At 44.3% G+C, this 26,679-nt stretch overlaps 1 protein-coding gene across 1 annotated transcript; it reads left to right on the plus strand.

The window, feature by feature from the left end:
- The first annotated feature begins 19,704 nt into the window (after window positions 1–19,704).
- LOC121641543 (oncoprotein-induced transcript 3 protein-like) lies at window positions 19,705–21,681 on the plus strand. Its single transcript, XM_041987755.1, has 6 exons — window positions 19,705–19,720; window positions 19,849–19,907; window positions 19,994–20,181; window positions 20,803–21,197; window positions 21,284–21,380; window positions 21,670–21,681. The coding sequence occupies exons 2-6, from the start codon at window positions 19,886–19,888 to the stop codon at window positions 21,679–21,681; spliced, it is 714 nt and encodes a 237-aa protein (XP_041843689.1). The 5' UTR covers window positions 19,705–19,720; window positions 19,849–19,885.
- Window positions 21,682–26,679: the final 4,998 nt, after the last annotated feature.

Here is a 26,679-nt window from a genome sequence, read left to right on the forward strand (position 1 = left end):
TTGGCAGCAATTTCAGCTTGTCATGTGGGTTTTGGTGATAAGTCGGCGGGGCAGCACCCTTTGGTGTGCCGCTTCATGAAGGGGGCCCACTGCAAGCTCCCAGTGTCTAGGCCACTGGTGCCATTGTGGGATTTGTCGCTGGTGCTGAACGCCCTTTCTTTTTTTTTTTTTTTTTTTTTTTAACTTGTCTTGTCCAGCATCGTTGCAAACAGAATGATTGTCTGGCTGCTGTCTGGTGCTGGGCAATTTTACTCTATCAAGCAGGGATTTATACTACATGTATAAAGTCCCTCTTGATGACATGAAAAACTTTATTAAATCAGACTCTTAATGCTGGACTCGACCGGAGGGGACAGAGAGAGAGAGAGATAGAAAAGAAAGTAGAGAGAAGAGGGAGGGGAGAGAGAGGGACAGAAAGGGTGTGGGGAGTGCGGGTGGGGACTTAAAACATTATACAGAAAACCATGTAATCCATACTACTTGCAACATATATAGCTAAGATCATCCTGGCCAGTAGGTCATTACACAACTAGTTGATAATAGTAACAATAATAATAATCACAATAATAGTAATAATAATAATAGTAGTAGTAATAATAATAAGAGTAAGAGTAATAATAATAATAAGAACAGAAATAAAAAAAAAAAAGAAAAAAAAATATGATAATAGATATAAGTGAAACTGCTGTATTCAAGAACACGCGCAGAGAAACCTGTGTGGATATGCTGGAGAACTCGGCCACATGGCGACGCAAAGACTGTGTGGAGACGTTCAGGAAGGAGTGACCATGCAGAGTGATCATGCAGATGCCACCTCACTTGAACAGAGGCCAGAGTCAGGCCAGCGGTCCCGAGACCCAGGCCACCAGCCCCCCCGTAGGCTACAGATCCCGACCGGTCCACAGAGACGACCACTCGCCCGCCCAGGAAGGCAGCAGCAGGAGACCCCAGCAGGAGCCGCCCCGCGGACACAGGGCACCGGCCCCGGCAGGCCGAGGCCAGCAGTCCCCGACCCCCCCGGGCACCGGCCGCCCGGGACAGACGGGGCAGAGGGCCCGGGCCCAGGAGCGCAGGGACACCCCCCACCCCCACAGGCCAAGGGCCAGCACGCCACCCGGGGGGACCCGGCCCGCCCAGACGGCCACCGCCAGAGGCCAGCCCCACACCCCAGCGCCCAGCCGCACACCCCGAGAACCAGTCCTGCCCCCCCCCCAGACCAACACACACAAACACACACACTCTCCTTCCACTCCTCCATTCATCCTCCCACACATACACCATCCAACCCTTACATACTCTGTCCTCCCACACACACACACCATCCTTCCACCATCCATCCTTCCACACACCATCCTTCCACCATCCATCCTCCCACACACTCACCATCCTTCCACCATACACTCTCCCACACCTACCCCATCCTCCCACACACACATCATCCCTCCACCACTCATCCTCCCACACATACACCATCCTCCACCTTCACACCTCCCACACACACACACACACACCATCCTTCCACTACCCATCCTCCCACACATACATCATTCTCCTACACATACACCGTCCTCCCTCTCCTACACCAAACATCCACCTTCACGTACCCCATCCTCCCACACACACACACACCACCCCTCCATCACCCACTCTCCCAAACATACACCACTCCCCCACACACACACCATCCTCCCTCCCATACACCATCCATCCTCCTGCACACACACCATTCTTCCACCATCCATCCTCCCACACACTCCCCCTCCCTGCACCATACATTCTCCCACACATACCCCATCCTCCCCCACATACATCATCCCTCCACCATTCATCCTCCCACACCCACACCACCCCCCCTCCCACACACCACACATCCACCTCCACACACCCCACCCTCCCACACACACACACCATCCCTCCACCACCCATCCCCCCACACACACACCACTCTCTTCCCCCCCCCCCCCCCACATACACACACACACACAAACAAACACCATCCCCCCACCACCATCCTCCTGCCACCCCATGCCGCGGGGGGACAGCCCCAGCCAGGAGGCGAGGAGACACGAGCCAGGCCCCCACCCCCCCCCACCCCGCCCCAGTCCCCCACTCCCCACCCCCAAAACAGCACCTTCCCCCCAGGGCCAGCAGCCAAACCCCCCGGGACAGCCCGCCCACGCCCCGGGCCAACGCGACAGGCCACCCGGCCCGCCCCGCCCCCGGGCCATCCATGGAGACAGGGGCGCTTGAAGACCCCATCGCCCCTCCCTCCCCCACTAGTGAGGGAATATATTATGTGCTGTTTGCAATTAAAAAAAGAGGGTTAAAATTGGGGGGCAGTAACTGCATTGAGGAGGGGGTGGGGCCACCTGAGCAGTCCCACCCACCTGACCTCGCATGTTCCACCCCCCAAAACGTGTTTGTATGTTGCAAATGTTATTTGTGCTCAGTGACTAAGTGGAATTAAAAGCTGGGAGGCATGCTGCCGCTCGGCGAAGCAACGGGGCCACTATGATGACCCCCCCTGCCCCGCCCAGCGCAACAAGCACACCCCCCACGGCCCTACCTGTGTATGTAGTGAAGAGTGGGGAGGGGAGGGGTCAGGAGATGTAGGTCCAGAGGGGGGTAAGCCTCCCCCCTGGAAGACGACCCGCCAGTGGCTTAGGGCGCCCCCGTCCCCCGCCGGCCCCGAAGGGCGTCACAGGCCCAGAGCAGGCACCTCAACCCAGGCACGCCACGAACCCCCCCAGGGGCCAGCCACCAGCCCAAGGGGCCACTTTCCTCTTTCTGAGTGGGAGGGGGGCGAGGCGAAGGAAGGGAACCCCAGGCCCCCGCCCCCAACACCCAGCCAGGGCGCCCCCCAGAGGACACGTCCTAACCCCCTGCAAACGCACACACTCCCTTTTTTTTTTTTTTTTTTTTTTTTTTTTTTTTTTTTTCTCCCCAGCCACTCACACACACTCTCACACACCTCTATATACCAACACCTCAATACGTGCACATACCTCCACACACACACGTCACGCACATACCTATAAACACACACACCGGTGCCCACATACACACACACTCTCATACCCCTCCATACACATACACCACTACACACACACTCACATACATACCTGCATATACACACAAGCACCTCCATACATACTCACGCCTCCACCCACTCCTTCACTCCTCCACACACACCTCGACCTCCACGTGCACACACTCATATATACATACCTTCACACACACCCACATCCCACATAGACCTCCACACACACACCCGCACACTACTCACACACACACATACACGCACACACCCAGACCTTCATACACACCCACACACACATACGGCACACACGTCCCTCTACACCCACCCACACACCAGCATACCCACAGACACACACACACACACACCCACACACAAACACACCCCCACCCAGGTTCCGGGGCTGCGACCAAGCACCAGGGCTTGGACGCCCTTTCTAACCACCCTTTCCAGCCCATTGAGGCAGTAGGGTTGAAATTTCTTTCGATTAAGACAGCTTTACTTCTGACTCTGACCACTGCAAAGCGGGTGAGTGACTTACAGGCTTTGTCAGTCCATCCTTCTTGTTTACAGTTAGCCCCTGGGCGGGCTAAGGCGCACTTACAACCTAATCTGGCGTTTGTGCCTAAGGTGATGGGGCATTCTTACAGATGTCCGTCTGTGGAGCTGTTGGCTTTTCACCCTCCACCATTTTCTTCGGAGGAGGACGAGCGGCTTCATACCCTGTGCCCTGTGCGGGCTCTGGGGGTGTATGTGGATCGGACAGCTGGGTTCAGGAGAACCGATCAGTTGTTTGTGTCTTGGGCCACTCCTCATAAGGGTAAGCCGTTGTCTCGTCAGAGACTGTCACACTGGATAGTGGAGGCCATGTCTGTTGCTTACAGATGTAAGGGCTCCCAGCCTCCTCTGGGGGTGAGAGCCCACTCTACTAGAAGCATGGCTTCACCGTGGGCCTTATTCAGAGGAGTGTCAGTTCAGGACATTTGCACAGCAGCAAGTTGGGCAACACCTCACAGGTTTGTGCATTTTTATAGGCTCAATGTTGTTCGTCAGTCACTGTCTCAAGCTGTGCTGGAGGCAGGTTTTGCTGATCTAGGGTAAAGGTCTCTCTTTACTCATTAAAGTTCACGGCGTCAGGGAGCTGATGCAATTCGGGAGTGGGCTATATCTCCCATAGTGAAACACCGAGCGAAGTTAGAAAAAGAACGTAGGGTTACTTGCGTAACTCCTGGTTCTTTGATAACAGAGTGAGGTGTTTCACCAACACTTCCCTCCTTGCAGGGCACGGAAAGAAACCTGCTTAGAATGAGTAGGAGGGGTCGGTCGGCCGTGTTAATATGAGGGGGCGGGGCCCCGAGCACTGCTTGACCAGTCTGTCACTGACAGACGTGATGTCATTGGAGCTTCCGTAGTTGGTCACGCCAAGGCGATTTTCCATAGTGAAACACCTCAGTCTGTTATCAAAGAACCAGGAGTTACGCAAGTAACCCTACGTCTTATTTCAACTTTCCTGATAACAAACCTATCATATCTATAGAGGATGTGAAAATAAAACAAAGAACGAGTGTCAGAGAAGAGTTTGCGTCAGGTGACCGTTTTTTTTGTGTGTAGCCATATTTATGACCTAATTAAAAATGAATGTTGACACACTTGTGAATCTAAACGTGCAGCGAAGGAGGAACGTTGAATGTTTCCTGTAAATTGACTCTACTTGGAAGAAGAACACATTCTACACTCTGAGGCCGTGACAAACCAATCGCCTCATGTTGGATTTCAGTCCTGCACATGACAACCTTAATTAAAAACCAGAACAAACAACTCAGACTCCCAACAAACGCCAAACTAACTTAGACAATCTTTCTAATTAAATACACACGTGGACAAAATTGTTGGTACCCTTCGGTTAATGAAAGAAAAATTCACAATGTTCACAGAAACAACTTGAATAATGGGGAGCAAAGTTAAAATAAGCAACAAGTGTATCTGCACTGTAACATACACACACATGCAGACATATATGATTAAATTCCTGGTGTGATAGATGGAAGCAGGTGGTGGAAACCTACCTCAGAGGTTTTCTCCATATTGACATGACAGCATCATACAGTTGATGCAGGTTTGTCGGCTGCATCCATGATGAGAATCTCCCGTTCCACCACATCCCAAAGCTGCTCTACTGGACTGAGATCTGGAGGCCGTTGGAGTCCAGTAAACTCATTGTCATGTTCTAGAAAACAGGTGGAGATGATCTGAGCTTTGTGACATGGTGCATTAGAAGTAGAAGATGGCTACTTCCCCCTGTCTGTCTGTGTAATAGCCCAGCCTCTTTCATGAGAATGATGATTGGTATCTTCGGTGACATGAACTTTACAAAACTCTTGTGTTACCTGGATGACCTTCTGGTCGTTGCACCATCAGAGGATGAAGCCATATCGAGACTTCACACAGTGTTTCAAAGGTTGCGAGAGAACAATCTTAAACTCGCTCCTAAGAAGTGCCACTTGCTACAGAAGCGAGTCAACTTCCTTGGTCATGTTATTGGCGGCGGGGGTGTATCTGTGGATCCTTCAAAGGTAGAGGTCATCGCCAACATGGCTGTTCAAGATCTCATGGAGGTTGATGGTTGTACACCCTCTGTTCGAAGGATTAAGTCCTTCTTGGGCATGGTGCTTTATTACCAGCATTTCATCCCTAACTGTTCTTCCATTGCAAAGTCTTTGTTTGCACTTACAGCTGGTCAGAAGAGACGGGGCAGTGCTGCTAGAGACAAGAAGTCAAAAGATGTCTATCGTAAGCTTAGCCCTGCGGATTGGACAGCAGAATGTGAAGCTGCATTCAGTCATCTGAAGAACATGTTGTTGGAGTGTGTCGTACTTGCCCACCCTGACTTTGATGAACCTTTAATCTTGTCTGTGGATGCGTCATTGGACGGTCTTGGTGCGGTACTATCTCAAGTGCCACGTGGAGAGTCCAGTGCCAGACCTATTGCTTTTGCAAGCAAGACTCTCAACGCATCACAGCGGAAATATCCAGCTCATAGGCTGGAATTCATGGCTCTAAAGTGGAGCGTGTGTGAAAAGTTTAGTCATTGGCTACGGGGCCATAGTTTCACCATGTGGACGGACAATAATCAGCTTACCTACCTTTTGACAAAGCCAAAGCTGGATGCATGCAAGATCCTCTGGGTGTCCAAACTTGCATCTTACTCTTTTGATCTCAAACATCTCCCAGGGAAGCGAAATGTGGTTGCGGACGCTCTCAGCCGTGACCCTTTTGCAAAATCAGTTGGTCAAAGGCCGCTGAAGGAACCATACCCATCTCTGCTCCGGGAAGCTAATGAGATTGAGGAGAGTTCGTTGCAGGATGTTTTCAGGTTCACCTGTCAAACTCAGGCTCTTGACTCATCAGACTTTCCAAAATTCAGTGGGGCATATGGTCAAACTGAAATCAGAGCTCTTTGTGAGGCTCACTGTGACTGGATTGAAGCAGCTGAGTATAGAGCACTTTGTCTGACCCACCAAGTTCAACAGATATCAGGTGGTCAGGATGTATTGCCCATGTTCTCTATTCAAGAGTTGCAGTCCAGCCAACAGCAGGACCCTGTGATCTCTAAAGTGTTGCCCTTTGTTGCTGCCAGAAAAAGACCATCTAGGCGTGAGAAGCATGTAACTGACTTGAAGGTTCTTAGGCTGTTCAAGCAGTGGGACAAATTGGAAGTCCGTGATGGTGTGCTGTATAGAGTGTCTAAGGATCCCATGTCCGGGCACAGAAGGTTCCAGTTTGTGCTGCCTCAGAGTCTACAAGACTCAGCGCTTTCAGGTACCCACGACCTGGCGGGTCATCAGGGCCAGGACCGTACTCTCTCACTGGCAAGGCAACGCTTTTATTGGCCTGATATGGAGAAGGATGTGCGTGCATATGTCAGATGCTGTCAGAGGTGTGTGCTTGGAAAATCACCAGAACCTGCTGCCCGAGCACCACTGGAAGGTATCGTGAGCTCTGCACCAATGGAGTTGGTGTGTTTAGACTTTTGGTCAGCAGAAGATAGCAAGCAGAGATCAGTGGATGTTCTTGTGGTTACCGACCACTTCACCAAGCTTGCTCATGCATTCCCTTGTGCCAACCAGACGGCAAAACAGGTTGCCAAAAAGCTCTGGGATAATGTGTTCTGCGTTTATGGTTTCCCAGAAAGAATACACACTGACCAAGGCACAAATTTTGAGAGCAACCTTATTTCAGAGCTTCTTCGGTTGGCAGGTGTCGCGAAATCCTATACAACCACTTAACACCCTATGGGGAATGGGGTAACTGAGCGATTCAACCCCACCTTAGGCTGCATGTTGCGTACCCTTCCTCTTAAAGAGAAACAACGATGGCCAGAGCAAATCCAGTCTCTCACATTTGCCTATAATGCCACTGTCCACGAAACAACTGGTTACACTCCCTTCTTCCTGATGTTTGGGCGTGTTCCTAGACTTCCGGTGGACATCATGTTCAAGCCAGTTCTGGATGATCCCAAAGTTGTTGACTATGACTCATATGCCAAGTCTCTTCTTTCCTCACTGAAGTGTGCCATGGAAATTGCCCAGAAACACTCTTCATCATCTTCAGCAGTGACACCAAGCCCACCAGTATAACAGGCGCATCAGGGGAACGTGCTTGTCTGTGGGAGATCGAGTTTTGGTGGCAAATAAGGGTGAACGAGGAAAGAGGAAACTTGCTGATAAATGGGAGGATTGTATGTACACAGTTGTTGGAGTCGACCCAAATATCCATGTCTATAAAATCCAGGATGCGGCCGGACGCACAAAAGTTGTGCACAGAAATCTTCTACTGGATGTCAACTTCCTGCCGCTTTCTGAGATTAATTATATTGATGCATCTTATGGGTTACTGGACAGTGTGGGATCTGAACTGGATGACACTGACAGTGGAGATGTGACTGTTTCAGTGCTTGGAGGTTCGACTCTTGATGTGGATGCACAGGACCCATCGTGTTCCAGGGACAGCAGGGCAGGGACAGCAGGGCAGGGACAGCGACTCTCAAGAGTCTGAATTGGCTGTTTCCAGTGACCTATTGCCCCTTGGTCCAGTATCTAGTCCTGCCCAGGCCTCTGCTGACAATTTACCCACTTCACTTGCGCTAAATGCTGACACCTCTGTTCACACCACCTCACAGGCGCATGATGGTACTGAAGGCCAGGTTAGGACATGTGCAGGAAGGCTGGTGAAATCAGTGAATAGACTGATAGAATCTATGGTTCAGAAACCATTCCTTAAGGGCCCTACCATTTCATTTGGTAGCCGCTCTGTTCCTTCTATTTAGTGTTGGGAGCTGAACTCTAATGTACGTTTTATATTTGTACATGTCAAGATTGCCACTGTCACCTTGAGCTAAGGGAATTGGGAGGCTTGATCACCCTCTTTCTTCCCTGTACCTTCCACAGAGGGTAACTTTTCAGTTGACTGTGAAGACTAGGTCTTTCATTTTACTTGTGCCAGTGTGTACCAGTATGAGACATGTTCTTTTTACTTTCCTGCAGAAGAACTGTCATCAGGATATTGGTGGATTTCATGGGGGGTGAATGTAACAAAGGTGATATGTCCTTAATTTTATGTTTGAAATACCACCAAATCCTGATTGAACTAGAAAATCTTCCCTTTCCTTTTGTTCAGAATATGTTTGGTAGCTTGTTTCTACTCCGGTGTACTATCCCTTTAAGACTTCACTGTTTGATGACGTCGGGGCTGCACCGTTCTCAGCCCGCGTGGCAGTGCTCTCAGTCCGCGCTTTGCTGTCTGAGAAAAGGTGGCTGACGACCACACCTGGATGAGGGAGAATTTCCTACAATTAAATGAAGACAAAACTGAGATTATTCTGTTTGGTAGCAAAGAGAAGAGGGTCAGCATTGGCAAACACCTGGAGACTCGGGCTCTTAAAATTACCAACCAAGTTCGTAACCTGGGAGTGTTGATAGACTCAGATCTGACTTTCAGCAGCCATATCAAAGCTGTCACTAAGACAGCTTTTTACCAGCTCAGAAACATCAACAGAATTAAAAGTTTAGTCTCCCAGAAAGACCAAGAGAAACTCATCCATGCATTCATCTCCAGTAGACTGGATTACTGTAATGGTCTTTTAACAGGACTTCCTAAAAAGAGCATTAAACATCTGCAGCTCATCCAGAACGCTGCTGCTAGAGTTTTAACCAGGACTAAGAGATCTGAACACATCACACCAGTTTTAAAATCTTTACACTGGCTTCCAGTCAGTCACAGAATAGATTTTAAAACCCTTCTGATCATTTACAAATCCCAGAATGGTTTAGGCCCAGAATACATCTGTGATATGTTCAGAGAATATAAACCTAGCAGAGCTCTTAGATCCAAAGACTCTGGTCAACTAGTCCAGGCCAGAGTCCAGACTAAACATGGAGAAGCAGCATTTAGCTGTTATGCTGCAAACAAATGGAACAAACTGCCAGTGGAGATTAAACTTTCCCCAAATGTAGACATTTTTAAATCCAGGTTAAAAACTTTTCTTTTCTCATGCGCCTATGCATGAAATCTGCACGGTAACTTTTTTTTAACTCATCTTGCTTTTAATCATTTTAATGTAATTTATTATTTTATTGTGATTATGTGTTGATTATGTGTTGATGCCTTTTACTATTCTAAATATCTGTAATGTCTTTGTTTTATGTAAAGCACTTTGAATTGTCCTGTACATGAAATGTGCTATACAAATAAACTGCCTTGCCTTGCCTTGCCTTACTGTATGAAGCAAGCTGCATGTCACAGCTCATTTCTGTTTTATTTGTACAGCTATTAAAGAGCAACCAGCAACGTGGTCCAGCGTGGTCTTATTCATCATCACGCATATGAACACAACGCAGACTACATAAAGAGTCACGGGTGTGGACTTGGTGAGGAACTGAACTGAGAGGACCGTAGACACACCCGTTACAGAGGCATATTTAGGATGAAGCATTCATGTTCAAGATGGACTTCTTTTCAGGATGGCTTTGTTTCATATGCTGCTGAATCTGCTCCTTGTGTTCCAGAAAGCGCCGCGATGTGGCAGCAAGCTATCGTAGACCTGACCACGGTGTCATAGTGGCCATGATTACATGATGATTTTTAACTCTGATTTATGAATTCAGAATGAAATAATGAATTAGATAATTTGAAATTAAAGTATTCTCACTCGCATTTACATGAAAAGAGTAATTCCGAATTCTGCTTTAGATCTGGGTGTTGGAAAGGGTTCTTACTGGACAGGGGATGGACATGACGCATTTACGTCTACTGGAAGTAAACAAACTCTACTTCCTGCTTCTTTTCTTTTCACTTACAACATAGAAGATCACATAATAATAACCACTTTTGCTTTACTTTTGATTATAGTTTTGAATCAGCAGCTCAACACTGGCATCCTACTTCACTTTCGTCAGCTGAGGAGAAGGACGATATCATTTGTGTATCATCGTGACAGGACAGGGGAACGAGCATGCGCAGAACAACCGGAATTTATTTAAACATACATTATACATACATTATCGAGGAATTATTTTATTGGACTTAAAATCAGAATAAACCAGCCACTTACTTTGGAGTTAAGTTTAATTCGAAATGGTGATTTTCATTTGGAATTTGGTGTTTACAAGTATTTTTTTGACTTTTAAAGAGGACTAAATCGTAAACAGTGATGCAGACTCTGCATCGGTCTGTCGTGGTGAAGAAGGAGCTGAGCCAAAAGGCAAAGCTCTCAATTTAGGGAGGATAGCAGCTGACCCCTCCCACCCTGGACACCATCTGTTTGACCCTCTCCCCTCTGGCCGGAGGCTGCGGTCTATCAGAACCAGAACCTCCCGCCACAAAAACAGTTTCTTCCCCTCTGCCATCAGGCTTTGGAACTCACCTAAAGACTTACCTGACTAACTGACACAACGCAATTCGTTATATTAGCGACATCTGGATGTTCGTTATCTTAACGCACATCCAAGCACACAGGAGTTATATTAACACACTCCCCCTCCATTGGTCACTTCAACTTGTACATTTTTATACTACAGACTGCACATTTCATGTAAATACACTACTTTACTTTTATCTTATTTTATGTACATAACTTTTTATTTATATAGTTTTGCAGTCTTAATGTTATATGTTCAGTTGGCTTGTTCATATCTTTATGGTTCATATTTATTTATTTATATGTAGGCACCGTCAAATCACAACAAATTCCTTGGAATGGAAGTTACTTGGCAATAAATCTGATTCTGATTCTGATTCTGATTCTGATTCTGATTTACTGGTCGATCTACGTTCCTACCCTCACCTATGGTCATGAGCTCTGGGTAGTGACCGAAAGAACGAGATCGCAAATACAAGCGGCTGAAATGAGTTTTCTCTGCAGGGTGGCCGGGCTCTCCCTTAGAGATAGGGTGAGAAGCTCAGTGATCTGGGAGGGGCTCAGAGTAGAGTCGCTGCTCCTCCACATCGAGAGGAACCAGATGAGGTGGCTCGGGCATCTGGTTAGGATGCCTCCTGGAAGCCTCCCTAGTGAGGTGTTCTGGGCACGTCCCACCGGAAAGAGGACCCGGGGAAGACCCAGGACACGCTGGACGGACTACATCTCTCGGCTGGCCGGGAAACGCCTTGGGATCCCTCGGGATGAGCTGGTGAATGTGGCCAGGGAGAGGGAAGTCTGGGCTTCCCTGCTTAGGCAGCTGCCCCCGCGACCCGACTCCGGATAAGCGGAATAAAATTAAAGGATGGATGGAAGAGGACTAAATTTTAATTCTGAATTAAAGGGTCATTAAAACTCGTCTAAACGTGGGCAGTGTTGTGATTTTTAACATATAAACATTTTTTTAAGACATTCGCTGTAAAGATAATTTTTCATGTTTTTTCATGTTGCTTTAGAGGCTGTGCTGCTGAAGTTGTTTCTCCATGTACTTTTGACTCCTTCAAGGCTTGTTATGAGTTTCCATGGCAACAGAAGAGTTAACACCGCCTCCTTCCTCTAATGTCCTATTTATGCTCCCTTTCCATAAGTAAGCCGGTACATCTGTTTCAAATGGCACTGCCCTCATGCCTTCATGCATCATATGGTTGTTAGCTAATACATCCACCAGTGCAGAGTTCATCTCTGAGTTCTGAAGTCCATGGCGGCAGTGGAGATCATGATGATGTTCATTCTTAGAAAACAACATAATAGAAGGCAGTGCAGTAGATACAGGTGGTCTGTGATGCCATTAAATGTGTCACTTCTTATTCTTTGTTCCTTTTGCATCAGCTATACTGCTCAACACTGCCCCCATGGTTTCGACCCCAAAACAGACTAAATTACATTACACTCATTTAGCAGCAGTGATGGGAATAACGGAGTTAAAATAAACGCCGTTACTAACGCCGTTGCCTTTTTTAGTAACGAGTAATCTAATTAATTACTTTTTCTATCGTTACAACGCCGTTACCATTACCAAAATGCCGTTACTACAAGTTACTGAGTGAAGCTACGAAGTGGTCGTCCCACTTGGTTTAACGCTAGCTTGGCTCACAGACACAGGAGCTCCAAATGTGTGTGTGTTTTCCCCTGTAGTGAAAACAGGGGTAAGCGATTAAGTAATGATGATTGGAGGAAAATTTTATAAGCCAATCAGAGACACCAGGTGGGCGGATGTTTACACACAAACCCAGCACATAGAAGCACACACACAAAAAATCAGAGATGGCGAGTCCGGAGTCTCAGGGAAAGACGGCGTTTTCGAGGTGGAAATGATGAAGAAAATTCTTGAAGTACAGTTGTACCAGTTGTGGTCTTTTGAGGTGCAATAAATATTAAAACCTCTGTTCAGGTACCAGTCTTTGCTGTTCTACTCTATGCACCTGGCCTGTGAAACCTGTTCTGAAAAAAATCAAACTTCTTTGACATTTTTAAACTTTAAAAAAGTAATTAAATAGTTACTTTCCCTGGTAACTAGTTATTTTTATAGTGGAGTAACTCAGTTACTAACTCAGTTACTTTTTGGGAGAAGTAACTAGTAACTGTAACTAATTACTTTTTCAAAGTAACGTGCCCAACACTGTTTAGCAGACACTTTTCTTCAAAGCAACGTACATTTGAGAATAGGCAGTGTCAAGGACCCAACTGGAAGGTTTTAATATTCACCCCATATGTTCCTAGCCCAATCACGCCCTGTAAACAGCAGGGCAGACTGTTCTGTTTTGTCAATCTGGATCCAAAAAAGAGACAAGAAGTCAAGAAACGAAGAATTTCATTTCAAATAAAAGCAAATTATGATAAATAAGTAGTACTGAAGTCAGGAGTTTTAGGTGGGTTAATGAATTTATTTTTCATTCATTTTTATTTGAATATTTTTTCTGATTTAAGTGGAAGATCTTTACCAACATTTTGCATAGTCATAGGTTTGTTTTCAACAAGCTTTAATTGTTCTCAGATGCAGAAACACAATGCAGACCCAGTTCATTTACACAAGTCTGGGATTCCTGAGATCAGGGGTGGAACATTTTGGCTTCTTAGAAAACAAATCTGGTAAAACTAGTTCTCATCAGTCCAGGGTGTTTTTACTAAAGTTGATCCAGTGTGAGGATGTCATGTTTTTTTCCGTGTAGCAGAATATTTAAGGCGAGCTGCACATGTTGAGGTAGAAGAACTCGACAGGATGGGTTCCCTTACGCTGCTTCTGCAACTGCTGATGTTCACACCTGCATGTACATCCAGTCACATAGGTGCATCACTGGCTTTCACCCCCAAAGGAAGGAATTCAAATGGGCGTTATGAGGTAAGTTAAATTTAATGGCAGGTGTCTTGTGAAATCTTCAAGAACCTTAAAATGAGCAGAATGTGGTTGAACTTCTTTTACATAGAATTTGATGAATCCCAGTATCCTGATCATTAGATGCAGGCAAAACTGATGTTTGGCTGACAAACACAAAGCCCACAGCATTCCCCTGACTTAGTTGATTGGTTCATTTAGAAGTGATTGTATTGGTGCTTTGTCATGAAAATAGAGTTCATATTTAATCCAATAAGGCGTCTATAATTTTCAGTGACTGATTTAATCCTTGTGTTATCAGACGCTTAGTTTTATCATAATAATTTTATCTTGTGATAAAACTAAGTGATAACACAAGAACTAAATAAGCTGTAGAATTCATATTTATTGCTTATATCGGGGTTTATTACTCTCCTGAGTCTTGAATATTATTCCTCTTGTAAAACAAACTGAACATAAATACATATAACTTTTAAAATTTTTACAGGTAGATTTTCGCTACAAGCCAACTGGAAATGATTTCCATACGTATTCCCAAGGTTGTACATATGGAGAATGTGGATATCCGACCGAGATCTATGCTGAAACAACTGCCCGTAATTCTTATGGCCTCACCTGGCACCAAACTGAGTTGTTATTACGAAGAGAGCTCAACACCAACCTCCCCTTTGATGTAATGTAAGACAACATTAAATCTGAGGATTCAGCAAAAGTTTTTTCAGTAGAAACATTTATTGACATTTATGTGAATTTTATGCTTATTTTGCAAATATCTCTTTAAACAGGTACCCTGAGTATGCCATGTTCTACAATGATCCGACTTTCTGGATCGAAAATCACAGAGGCTCACGTGTTTCATGGAGAATGTTGACACATGTGGACCTGGGAACTCGATCTGATACTGGAGAATCAAACCGTTCTCCCATCACTACCATACTTCCAATTATCAGGTAAGGAAGTGGTTCCTGTTTCTTTAACATTTTCTCTTTCTTGATCTTGAAATGATCTTTTGGTTTCATTAATATTAAGTTAAATTTCAGTATCTAAACCACCTGTTTAGGTGTAAGCTGGTGGTAAATAAGTATGCAGTAAATTTGCTAATGAAACATATTCAGTGGCAGATACTGGGCTACAAGGTCCTCTAACTTCCCCTTATAGTCCAAAACTGTGCATGTTGGGGTAATTTGTGACTCTGAATTTAACTTAGGAGTGAGTATGCATGAGTGTTTGTCCCTGGACCTTTCTAAAAACTCAACCTTAAACAATTCTATTCCAGTAACATCAGTCTGAGTTAGTGTCACAGCAGATTTGAGTCCCTTTGTTTGCATTAGGAGGGATATATACAGCAGCTAGCTTTCAAATGGGCTTCCCACTCATGTGGTAGATGACCCCATGATGGACCGGTGTATTATGCCTCATGCTAAATGACAGCTGGGATGGGCTCCGCCTCTCCCCATTACAAAATGGATTCCTCTAAGTGGAAATAATTTCTGACTTATTTGAATCACATTTTACAGAGTAACACAGAAGTGCCCTCGAACATTCAACCTCACCGTGTTTGACCCTGATGGTGACAGCGTGAGATGCAGACTGGAAACATTGTCTCCTGTAACCAAGTCATGCAACAACTGGTGAAACTGAACCAGAACAAGGCTGCAGGTCCAGATGGTGTCAGTCCCAGAGTTCTCAAGACCTGCTCAAAACAGCTATGTCCGATTCTCCAGCACCTGTTCAACACCAGCCTGAGTCAGAGTAGAATCCCGGTGCTGTGGAAAACATCCTGCCTTGTTCCAGTGCCTAAAAAACCACAACCAGCTGAACCAAAAGACTACAGACCAGTCGCCCTGACATCTCACGTCATGAAAGTCCTGGAGAGACTCTTACTGGCTCACCTCAGCAAGCAGGTGAACACCTTTCAGGACCCATTACAGTTTGCATACCGTAATGGGCTTGGGGTTGAAGATGCCATCATATACCTGCTTCAGAGAGCCCACTCTCATCTGGACCAGTCAGGCAGCACTTTGAGGGTCATGTTCTTTGATTTCTCAAGTGCTTTTAATACGATTCAGCCTGCTCTGCTGTGTGAGAAGCTGCAGAAATTCCAGGTGGATCCCTCCACAACCACCTGGATTTACGACTACCTCACAAACAGACCACAGTTTGTGAGACTGAAAGGTTGTGTGTCTGAGATGGTGGTCAGCTGCACTGGAACACCACAAGGGACTGTACTTTCACCATTTCTATTCACGCTGTACACCTCAGACTTCCAGTACAACTCTGAGTTCTGTCATCTGCAGAAATACTCTGATGACTCAGCAGTTGTTGGGTGTATCAGTGATGGACAAGAAGCAGAGTACAGAGAACTGGTCGGTCAGTTTGTGAAATGGTGCGGTGACAATCATCTCATCTTGAATACCAAGAAAACAAAGGAGATGATTGTTGACTTCAGGAGGAACAAGAACACACATAGAAGTGTTTCCATCATGGGAGAGGAGGTGGAGGTGGTGGAGGAATACAAGTACCTTGGAGTTCAGCTGGACAACAGACTTGAGTGGAAAAGCAACACTGAGTACATTTACAAGAAAGGTCAGAGCAGACTCTACTTCTTAAGGAAGCTGAGATCTTTTAACGTCTGCACCAAAATGTTGCAAATGTTCTACAGGTCTGTTGTTGAAAGTGCAATCAGCTTTGCAGCAATCTGCTGGGGCAGCGGCATCAGAACCAGAGACTTGAAAAGAATTAACAAACTGATCAAGAAAGCTGGTTCTGTGCTTGGAGTAACTCTGGAGCCGCTGGAGTTGATCATCAAAAAAAGAATTCTGTACAAGCTGACGAAGATAATGGAAGATCCTTCACACCCTCTACACAACGCCGTGACGAAACAACAGAGTGTGTTCAGTGGGAGGCTTGTTCAAGTCCGATGCAAGACAGAGAGATACAGAAGATCCTTCCTTCCAGCAGCTATCAGGCTGAAGAACAAAGCCCTTAATTAATTAATGTGATTGTTTAAAAAAAAAAAAAAAAAAAAAAAAATTACTACTACTGCAATATTGAATTTCCCTTTGGGATTAATAAAGTATTTTTCATTTCATTCATTTCATTTCATATGCATATGGATTACATTACCATGAAACATGTTCGCTGTGTAACCTTGACTCAGCTTTCACTTTAGATCAGGTAAGGAAGTGTCTGCATCTCAGCTACACAATGTCTAATGTCAATGTTAAATTTATTTATGTAGCACATTTAAAAACAGTTGATCAAAGTGCTTCATGATACCATCAGCAGTTATATAATAGAAAATAGAATTAAACAAAAAATAAATGAAACACAAAAGAGTTATGATTATTAAAAAGTATTTAACACAAGTTGTGGTGCTTTCACATGAAAATATATATGTCATGATATTGTTGCAGAAAACTGTATGCAGCATATGTTGCATAAACTACATGGTTGTGAAACCTGACAAGGCTGCCAGATACTAGCTTATCACTACACCTTGTTAATAAATATCAATAGTATTTTTTTTTAAAGAAAACAAAACAAACAAACAAACAAAAAATGTTTGGTAAATCTGGCTTAATGTGTATTTTGGATGTTTGCAAGACCCAGTGTACAACAGACCCGCCTACACATCCATCCACTTTCTACTGCTCATCTAGGGTGGATTGTGGGTGCAGTAGCCTAAGAAGAGAAGCCCAGCCCCTAGCAACTTCTTTCAGCTTCCAGGACCGCCGAGAGGGAAAATCCCTCCTGTGTGTTCCTGTTGGAATGAATGCACAACAGATTCAGTGTACAGCACTTTGGGGGTCATGAAAAGTGCTATATAAATCTATTCTTCCATTTTCTTGCTGCTTTTCCGGGTTCTGGTGGCGGGGAGGCTGTCTAAACAGGGAAACTCAGACTTCCCTCTTCCGGGCCTCATTTGCCAGCTCGTCCGGCCGGATCTCAAGGCATTTCCAGGCAAGCTGTGAGATATAGTCCCTCCAGCATGTCCAGGGTCTTACACGAGGTCTTCTCCAGGTGGGATCTGCTCAGAATCCCTCACCAGGGAGTTGTCCAGGAGGCAACCAGATTCTAAACCATCTGGCTATTCTCGAAGCAAAGTAGCAGTAACTACTCTGAGCCCTGCCTGGATGACCGAGATGACCACCTGTATTTGCAATCTCATTCACTCGGTCACTACCCACAACTCATGACCATTGTCTTCCTATTTGTCAGAATTCGTGCTCCCTTACATACAGATACAGTACTGTCAGTGGATACCATCCAATTGAGCTTGTGGTGGAAGACTTTCCCAACAATGATATCACACTGTTCTACTCTGATGGCTCTTACACAAGAAAAACACCCCTTTCAGTTAGCCGAAGTAAACGTCAAGTTGTAGATCCATCTATGAACACCACAGCTGGACCAGTCAATGCAACAGCTCCTCCAACCACGACCACAGCTGGACCAGTCAATGCAACAGCTCCTCCAACCACCACCACAGCTGGACCAGTCAATGCAACAGCTCCTCCAACCACGACCACAGCTGGACCAGTCAATGCAACAGCTCCTCCAACCACCACCACAGCTGGACCAGTTAATGCAACAGCTCCTTCAACCACCACCACAGCTGGACCAGTTAATGCAACAGCTCCTCCAACCACCACCACAGCTGGACCAGTTAATGCAACAGCTCCTCCAACCATCACCACAGCTGGACCAGTCAATGCAACAGCTCCTCCAACCACCACCACAGCTGGACCAGTCAATGCAACAGCTCCTCCAACCACCACCACAGCTGGACCAGTTAATGCAACAGCTCCTCCAACCACCACCACAGCTAGACCAGTCAATGCAACAGCTCCTCCAACCACCACCACAGCTGGACCAGTCAATGCAACTGCTCCTCCAACCACCACCGCAGCTAGACCAGTCAATGCAACAGCTCCTCCAACCACCACCACAGCTGGACCAGTCAATGCAACAGCTCCTCCAACCACCACCGCAGCTAGACCAGTCAATGCAACAGCTCCTCCAACCACCACCGCAGCTAGACCAGTCAATGCAACAGCTCCTCCAACCACCACCGCAGCTAGACCAGTCAATGCAACAGCTCCTCCAACCACCACCGCAGCTAGACCAGTCAATGCAACAGCTCCTCCAACCATCACCACAGCTAGACTTGTCAATGCAACAGCTCCTCCAACCACCACCACAGCTGGACCAGTCAATGCAACAGCTCCTCCAACCACCACCACCACAGCTGGACCAGTTATTACAACAGATCCCCTATCAACCCCCACACCTGGACCATTGACTACCACACCATATTACAGAGCATCAGCACCTCGTTTAAGCAGGATTCCTTTGGATTTTACTGTTTTTGGTATGGTAACATTTTTATTGTCATAATATTTAATATTTTGGAACTTATAAACTCCTTACAGTCTGTTTCTCCATATTGTTTTCAGTGGACTCCCATGACATCCCTTCATGTCTGGATGGCGATTATTTTCCCCTTTTCTTGTCACCAACTCCAGCGCATGGTGCACACCTTCCTGCATTTGTCAACCAAAGCCTTGAAATCAAAGTCAGATCCACAACCCAATATACAGAGTAAGAAAACCTTTCAAAAGAATCCTCAATACGGTATTTTCCTTCTATTGTGCCTCGTTTTAATATCATGTCTGACTTTATTTGTTTCATGGCCAATAATGACGCCTATTGTAAATGAATTTATTTTGTAGGATAATTGACCTGATAGTGACGGGACCACGAGGCTTTTCAAAGCAGAAAGTCTCCACAGACTCATACCTGATTACATGGACACCAACTGAACTTGAACTGAATGAACATCTCCTTTTTGTTTCGTGTCTGAAGCAAAAGATGGGTGAGGTTTAGATAATTGTCTTTGTTTAATGACTTTCCCACTGTACACTTAAAACTGCAGTTTAGATCAAACATTCTGTGGCATTTCATTGTAAAACCTACATAACCTGCTCTTTCTGTCTTTCTTAGACAAAACCGAGTCTTCCATTCAGAGCTGCGCTGTGTCATGGTTGATGTTGAGCAACATGGTTAGTTATAGCAAGATTTTTGCTTTTGTTTAATTATTTATATGAAATTCAGTGTCACTAGAATAAAAACATCTTACACCATGTAGAGGCCACTGTGACCTGCAATGAAACAACTGTAACCGTTGAAGTGAAGAAGACCCCCCATATCAAACTCAACGAAAACAAACTGCACCTGAACGAGTTCACAGATTCTTCCTGTGACCTGAAAAGACTCTCCAACGCAACCCACCTGGTAGCTGTGATGTCACTCAATGCCTGTGGGACTTATGTTGAGGTACTCAAAACAAACCAACCTATCTATCTATCTATCTATCTATTTATCTATCTATCTATTTATCTATCTATCTATCTATCTATCTATCTATCTATCTATCTATCTATCTATCTATCTATCTATCTATCTATCTATCTATCTATCTATCTATCTATCTATCTATCCATCCATCCATCCATCCATCCATCCATCCATCCACCCACCTATATACATATATATATATGCATATATATATATATATATATATATATGTGTGTGTGTGTGTGACTTTCATAAAAAAACTTATTTATTAGACAATAACAAAGATCTGTCTCAGCCACAACTTTCTCTGCTGACTGTTTTTAATGTTGTTTTCTATCTCTCCCGATACCATTATTATTATTATTATGATTATTATTATTATTATTACTCTTCTTTTATGCTGTTTTTTTACTGGTCTAACACAGTGGTTGTATATATTGTGGTTTTATAATCTATAATCTACAGTATAATTTATAATAAAATTTCTATTTTAATCTTTTATCTAGATAATATGTGCATTCATGTAAAAAATTCTCCAATTATCACCACCTCCTGTCTTATTGACTCCATTTAATTCTCTTTTATCTCCTGTCACTTTAGGAGGACGATGATAACATCGTCTATAGGAATGCGATCACATCTGCGGACCTAAATGAAGTCATTTCCAGACGACATCATGAAGAGATCTCCTTTTCCTGCGTCTATCCGAAGCGAACCAGCCTGACTCTGGGATTCACACACAAAGACCCGTACAGCTTCAGAGAGAGAGGCTTTGGTGTGTTCACCTTCCAGTTTGAGTTCTTTGAGACTCAGAATTTCAGCAGACGAGTGAACCCCAGCAGCTACCCAGTGCAGGTTTACATCAAGCAGATGATCTTCATGCAGATCGAGGCGACTTCGTCCATCCCCAACACCGAGCTCTTTGTGGAGGCCTGCAAGGCAACTCCCTACGACAACCCTAACTCCCACATCAGCTACACCATCATGGAAAATGGGTATTTGGTGAAAATGTTTCTGTGTTGTGTCTGATCTTTATGAGAAATGATCAGTTTCTAAAGCATTTACCTGCTCTCTGTCTCAGGTGTGTTAAGGACAAAACTGTGCAAATCTACTCCAGGTCCAGGTCTCAGTTAAGATTTGGTATGGAGGCTTTCGAGTTCATTGGAGCACAAGATGAGGTAGAGTTCCTTAAAAAACAAACAAACAGACAAGATACTTTAAAGCTTTTAAAAGTCAGAAATCCAAGTCAAAGTAACAACAAAACAAGATTTGGTCAGTAGAAAATGGTGCTAGCTAAAGCACTGCAATGCTCATGACACACACAAGAGGTGGATTTCCTTTATTTATTTATTTATTCCTACACAATCCTTTTGTAATTGTTCCAATTTCCGTCAAGTCAGTCTCCATTTTCTGCAGCTCCTTGTCCACCTGGTTAATAGAGGTGATGGTGTCCCTCTGCACCTGCAGGACTTCCTCTGAGGACACGTCTGCTACGGTGCTGGATGGGCTGTACATATTTATTTTATACATTAAAAGACTACATTACCGGCATCATTACTGTCATCTAGCAGACGCTTTTCTCTAGAACGATTGACTCTGGGCTGTAGCATCCTGCCTAAGGCCCCATCTGGAAGGTGTTATTGTTCACCCCTGTGGGAATCGAACTTCGATCTCCTGCATGACAGACGAATGCTCTATCGACTGAGATATCCAGCCGTACGTTCGATTCCTCTGGCGTGTCTTCCCCCTCTGACACTGTGATGACAGCATCTCCACTTGCTGCCACTATTCAGCCTCTCTGACACCAGTAATGTCCACGCTGTGCCCACCAGTTGAACATTTTGTACCTTTTCCAACGTGGTCCATCACATTCTGAAAAAATCCACTTTTTCCCTCCTTTTACCTCCTGAGCCATCATGGAAATGATGTGATGAATATGTTTTACAGGCATCCACCTGACCATTTATAGCCACCATGTGGGCGGGGCAAGGCGCTCCCTCATGTGTATCATTAGAGTTGATTCTGATTTATAAATGGAAACAAGCGTTTTTATAAATCTGAAAGTTTTTATGTGCTGTATTTCCTTTATTCCTGCAGACGCCACCTGTAGTTTATTTTGCTACGCACAGTTTTAAACATGAGTCTGTAATTTTGGCCCACACCGTTATACTTGGGCTACTCCACCGGCAAAACACCTATACCAACATCAAATCTTTCATTTCATTTCTGATGTATTTTTACTCTTTTTCTGTCCCCTGCGATTATCTCTGAAGCATTAAGACTTTTTCTGGTCACAACCACAAATCATTTTGTGATCTTTCAGCCATGAGCCATACAATTTGAGATGTTTTCAAATAGTTAGTCAACTTCCTTGAGTCATTATTGATGCCCATCAGTGAATTAAAAGCAGGTTTTCCTTTTTGCTAATATCAGACAGACACCAGTCCAACCGGTTAATGTGGAAGGGGAGGTTTGGTTGCACTTCCTCAGTCTCTAGACATTTGTAACCACCCGACTTTAACTTAGGAATTCAGCACTGATGCATGTTCATGCCAACATACCTGTTTTACCAGGGAATTAGAAGGAGAAGAGCAACAGAGGTAAAAACAGATGCATGTTTGGATATCTGATGTTCAGCAGTGCCCTCTGCTGTTATCACAGTCTGATATGGAAAGCCACCATCATCACGCACAGCTTAAAACCACTTAGAGCAGCTGACAACAAGTCCAGCCATGATGAGCAAAACAGTGACTCAAAAGCCAAAGTCTTTAATATTCCCCAATAATTCAGTGTGTTTAAAACCGATCTAACAGAACATGTCCGGATGAAAGAAGTTCTTTACTCTGTAAAAGCTGGTTTCTCATGTTTGGGACGTCATTAAAATGTCCAAATGTTGGACTTGACCTCCGTGTGTCTGCAGGTCTACATCACCTGCTCAGTCATCCTGTGTGAGAGTGATGTTCCTGGAACCCGGTGCTCCCAGGGATGCCTCGGGTCCAACTCTGAGAACCATCGCGGCAAAAGAGAAGCTGCATCTCAGACCAGCAGTCACTTCATTTCCCAGGGGCCTTTGCACCTGGTTAAGACTTCTGAGAAGACAGGTGAGTGTGCACCTGCAGTCAGGGGAAAAGATGAGGGTGCTGCTACGTAGTTTCTGTTGTATTTCAACAAGGGCTGGGCATGTTACGTGTTAACGTAGTAATTAAAACAGAAAATTATTTTATTGCATGTAAAGGTAGTTTTTTAAAAGTCCATTATTCACTGACTAAATACACATACAGACAAACCACAGGAGAGGGGTGCTGGACTGGAAGGCCATCTGTATGTAGACTGCTGGCACAATCACAGGAACTGGTGATGTGTTGAGATCTATCCCTCTTTATCTCCACCCAATCTCCACCCGTTCACATGGGGGAAAGAAGTGCACACTCATTTCAAACCTGTTCCCGACATACCGTGCTTGTGTCATACTGCTAGTTTTTTGTAAAACTCAAACAAATATGATGATGATCCAGGGATCAGGATGTGCACATTTATTCTGTGGAGAGCAGGAGGGGCATGCAGACAGCGGCCAGGCCTCTCCCATCTCCTGCAGCAGGCCAGAGGGGAATGAGGGAAAATTCACAACTGATTTAACATTAACCGCCATTTCTGCCAAACCAAAAACTCAAACACAGATCGGCAGTTATTCAGTTCCTTTTGAAAGAAGTTTAAACCAAAACAAGCTATTTTTCATCCAGTTACAGTTTAACAAAGAGAGCGACAGCATCGCAGCACGTGCCAATGCATAAAATAAAATATTATACCAGTTTGTGAGAATGTTCATAAAAATAAGTGATTATCAAATTTTAAGCTAAGAGAAAAGGTTAATGGTAGAAAACCAAGTATTTACACACGCTTGAGGTTATTATCTTAGTTTTCCTCATGAATAATCTTTTTTTTTATTATTTCATTTTGCTTATAGCTGCAATTTATTGCAATTGGTTCCATAATTGTGATAAATCACTAAACATCATACAATAAAAAAAGAATTTAATTGTGATTAATCAAAGAAAATCAAGTGATTAATATAAAAAATCCTGCAGTTAATCATGATTTGCCAAATACATAAATATGCACCGTCCCTTTTTAGAAATAAAATAAACTGAAACAGAGAGAAAATCAAATGATTATTAAAAGAAAATTCAAGTGATTGTGATAAATCAAAGAAAATCATGGGATTGATAAAAAAAATTCTAATTAAACATTTTAATCCCAACCCAGTGGTAACTGTGAACTTTGCATCGTGTAGAGAAATAATTGGCCAGAGAGCAGACCGAACATCTTTTATACCACACACTCTGACCTGGTAGGAAAATAAGCACCTCAAGCTGAACGACTATTTTCTCCTTCCAGCATCCGGTCTGAGCCTGAATCTGGGCGCAAACCTCGTCTTTATTGCCGGCTGCCTCCTGGCATGTGGAGTGGTCATCTACCGATCGAGGAGGACCAGAACTGGATACCAGCCCCTGCCAACCTTTGACACATAAGATGCTTTCATCAGCTTGGATCAGGATGTAGTGGACAGAGTTTATATTTCTCTTTTTCATGGAAGCTGGAAAAATTTTCCCTGAAGCAATCATATTGTTTTAAAGTAATTCTTTTCTGATAAAAGGTGTATTTTTCTATTTTAAGAATCTACTAATGATGAGAAATCTGGATAGTGCAAAGTTATAGAGGGAAAGGGAGCACTGCAATGTGCCAGTACGCTTTACGATTGATTTAAAGAAATAAATAAAATCGTAGAAAGCACTCTGTGGTCCTTCACCCCTGCATGCACCTTGCAATCCTTGGTTAGAGGTCTTTTATAAGATATTTATTTATTGGATTTTATCTAAATATAGATAAATAAAACCACACTGAAGTCTGTACTCGCCAATAAGGAGCTGGGTTTGACTTGGTCTGAAGGATCAGATGGATTGTTTTTGCAGTGATATGGAAGTAGGTTATTAAAAGAACCCACATATTGATCATAGATACGCAGCACACACAGACACAGTGTCTGAACACGCTGATAATAATGGCTATAATGTACGCTTACAGTTTTTAGATGTGTGTGTGTTTATTACTGTTATCGTCAAGGACAGTGACCAGTAAAAAGACGGGGTTAGTCGAACCAGCGGCTGTAAGTCCTGTAAAGTGTTGCAGGTCATGATGTAGCCTGGTGAAGGTTGTTTCTTTGTCTTATGAGGCTCAGTGAAACCATGCAGCTGATGGTGTCAGACAAGGACAGCACATACCAACCTGTCACCTTGGTTTGGCCCGCTGCATGTGCAGGTATCACTTGTAGGCAAACTTCCAGTTTAAGAACATAAGAGGGTCAGAAGATCAGGTTGTATTTCAACGTTCCTGATAACAAAACTATCATTTCTATAGAGGATGTGAAAATAAAACAAAGAACGAGTGTCAGAGAAGAGTTTGTGTCAGGTGACTGTTTTTTTGTGTGTGTGTGTGTGCGTGTGTGTGTGTGCGTGTGTGTGTGTGTGTGTGTGTGTGTGTAGCCATATTTATGACCTAATTAAAAATGAGTGTTGACACACTTGTGAATCTAAACGTGCAGCGAAGGAGGAACGTTGAATGTTTCCTGTAAATTGACTCTACTTGGAAGAAGAACACATTCTACACTCTGAGGCCGTGACAAACCAATCGCCTCATGTTGGATTTCAGTCCTGCACATGACAACCTTAATTAAAAACCAGAACAAACCCGGCTTGGCTTGTACAAACAACTCAGCTTCCCAACAAACGCCAAACTAACTTAGACAATATTTCTCATTAAATACACACGTGGACAAAGTTGTTGGTTCCCTTCGGATAACCCTTGTGCTCTCTTCGCTCATTTCAATGTATACCACAGGCTTTTGGTTTATCTCATACTTTATTTGGTTTGATTTTCTTTCTTTTTTCTTTTTCTTTTTCTTTTTCTTGCCTTTGGGATCGTGTTAGCTCTCTGACCTCTTTTTTTTTTGTTGTTTTTTTTTGTTTTGTTTTTGGAGTTCATCCCTGTTTTATTTTTTTTTCTGTACTTTTATTTTTTATTTTTTATTTTTTTTTTTTTTTGCTGTCAGTCAGGAAACCCAAAAGAACACAAGGACCATGATTTTGTTGCAACGATTTATTGTGTTTCTCTTTTCTTTTTATTTTTTTTTACATTTATTTTTTTTTTCTCTGGTCTCCCGGTACGACCGCTCCCGCTGAAGTTTCCGCATCTGCGTTACAGCAAGACGGACAGTACATGACCGCTCGGGTTCTGCACACATATCTCTTACACGCGTAGCACACATTTACCGTTTTACAATCTTTTTTCCAGGGACATATCTGACATCGTTTCCTTTTGCTTTTTTGTTTTTTGTTTGCCGCTGGCAACGCTGTGGCGGGGGACGTGTTTGCATCATCATCGGCGGAGACAGCGGCGTCCTCCCCCTCCTGCTCCTGCTCC

The sequence above is a fragment of the Melanotaenia boesemani genome, chromosome 1 (genome assembly GCF_017639745.1).
Source record: "Melanotaenia boesemani isolate fMelBoe1 chromosome 1, fMelBoe1.pri, whole genome shotgun sequence".
NCBI lineage: Eukaryota > Metazoa > Chordata > Actinopteri > Atheriniformes > Melanotaeniidae > Melanotaenia > Melanotaenia boesemani.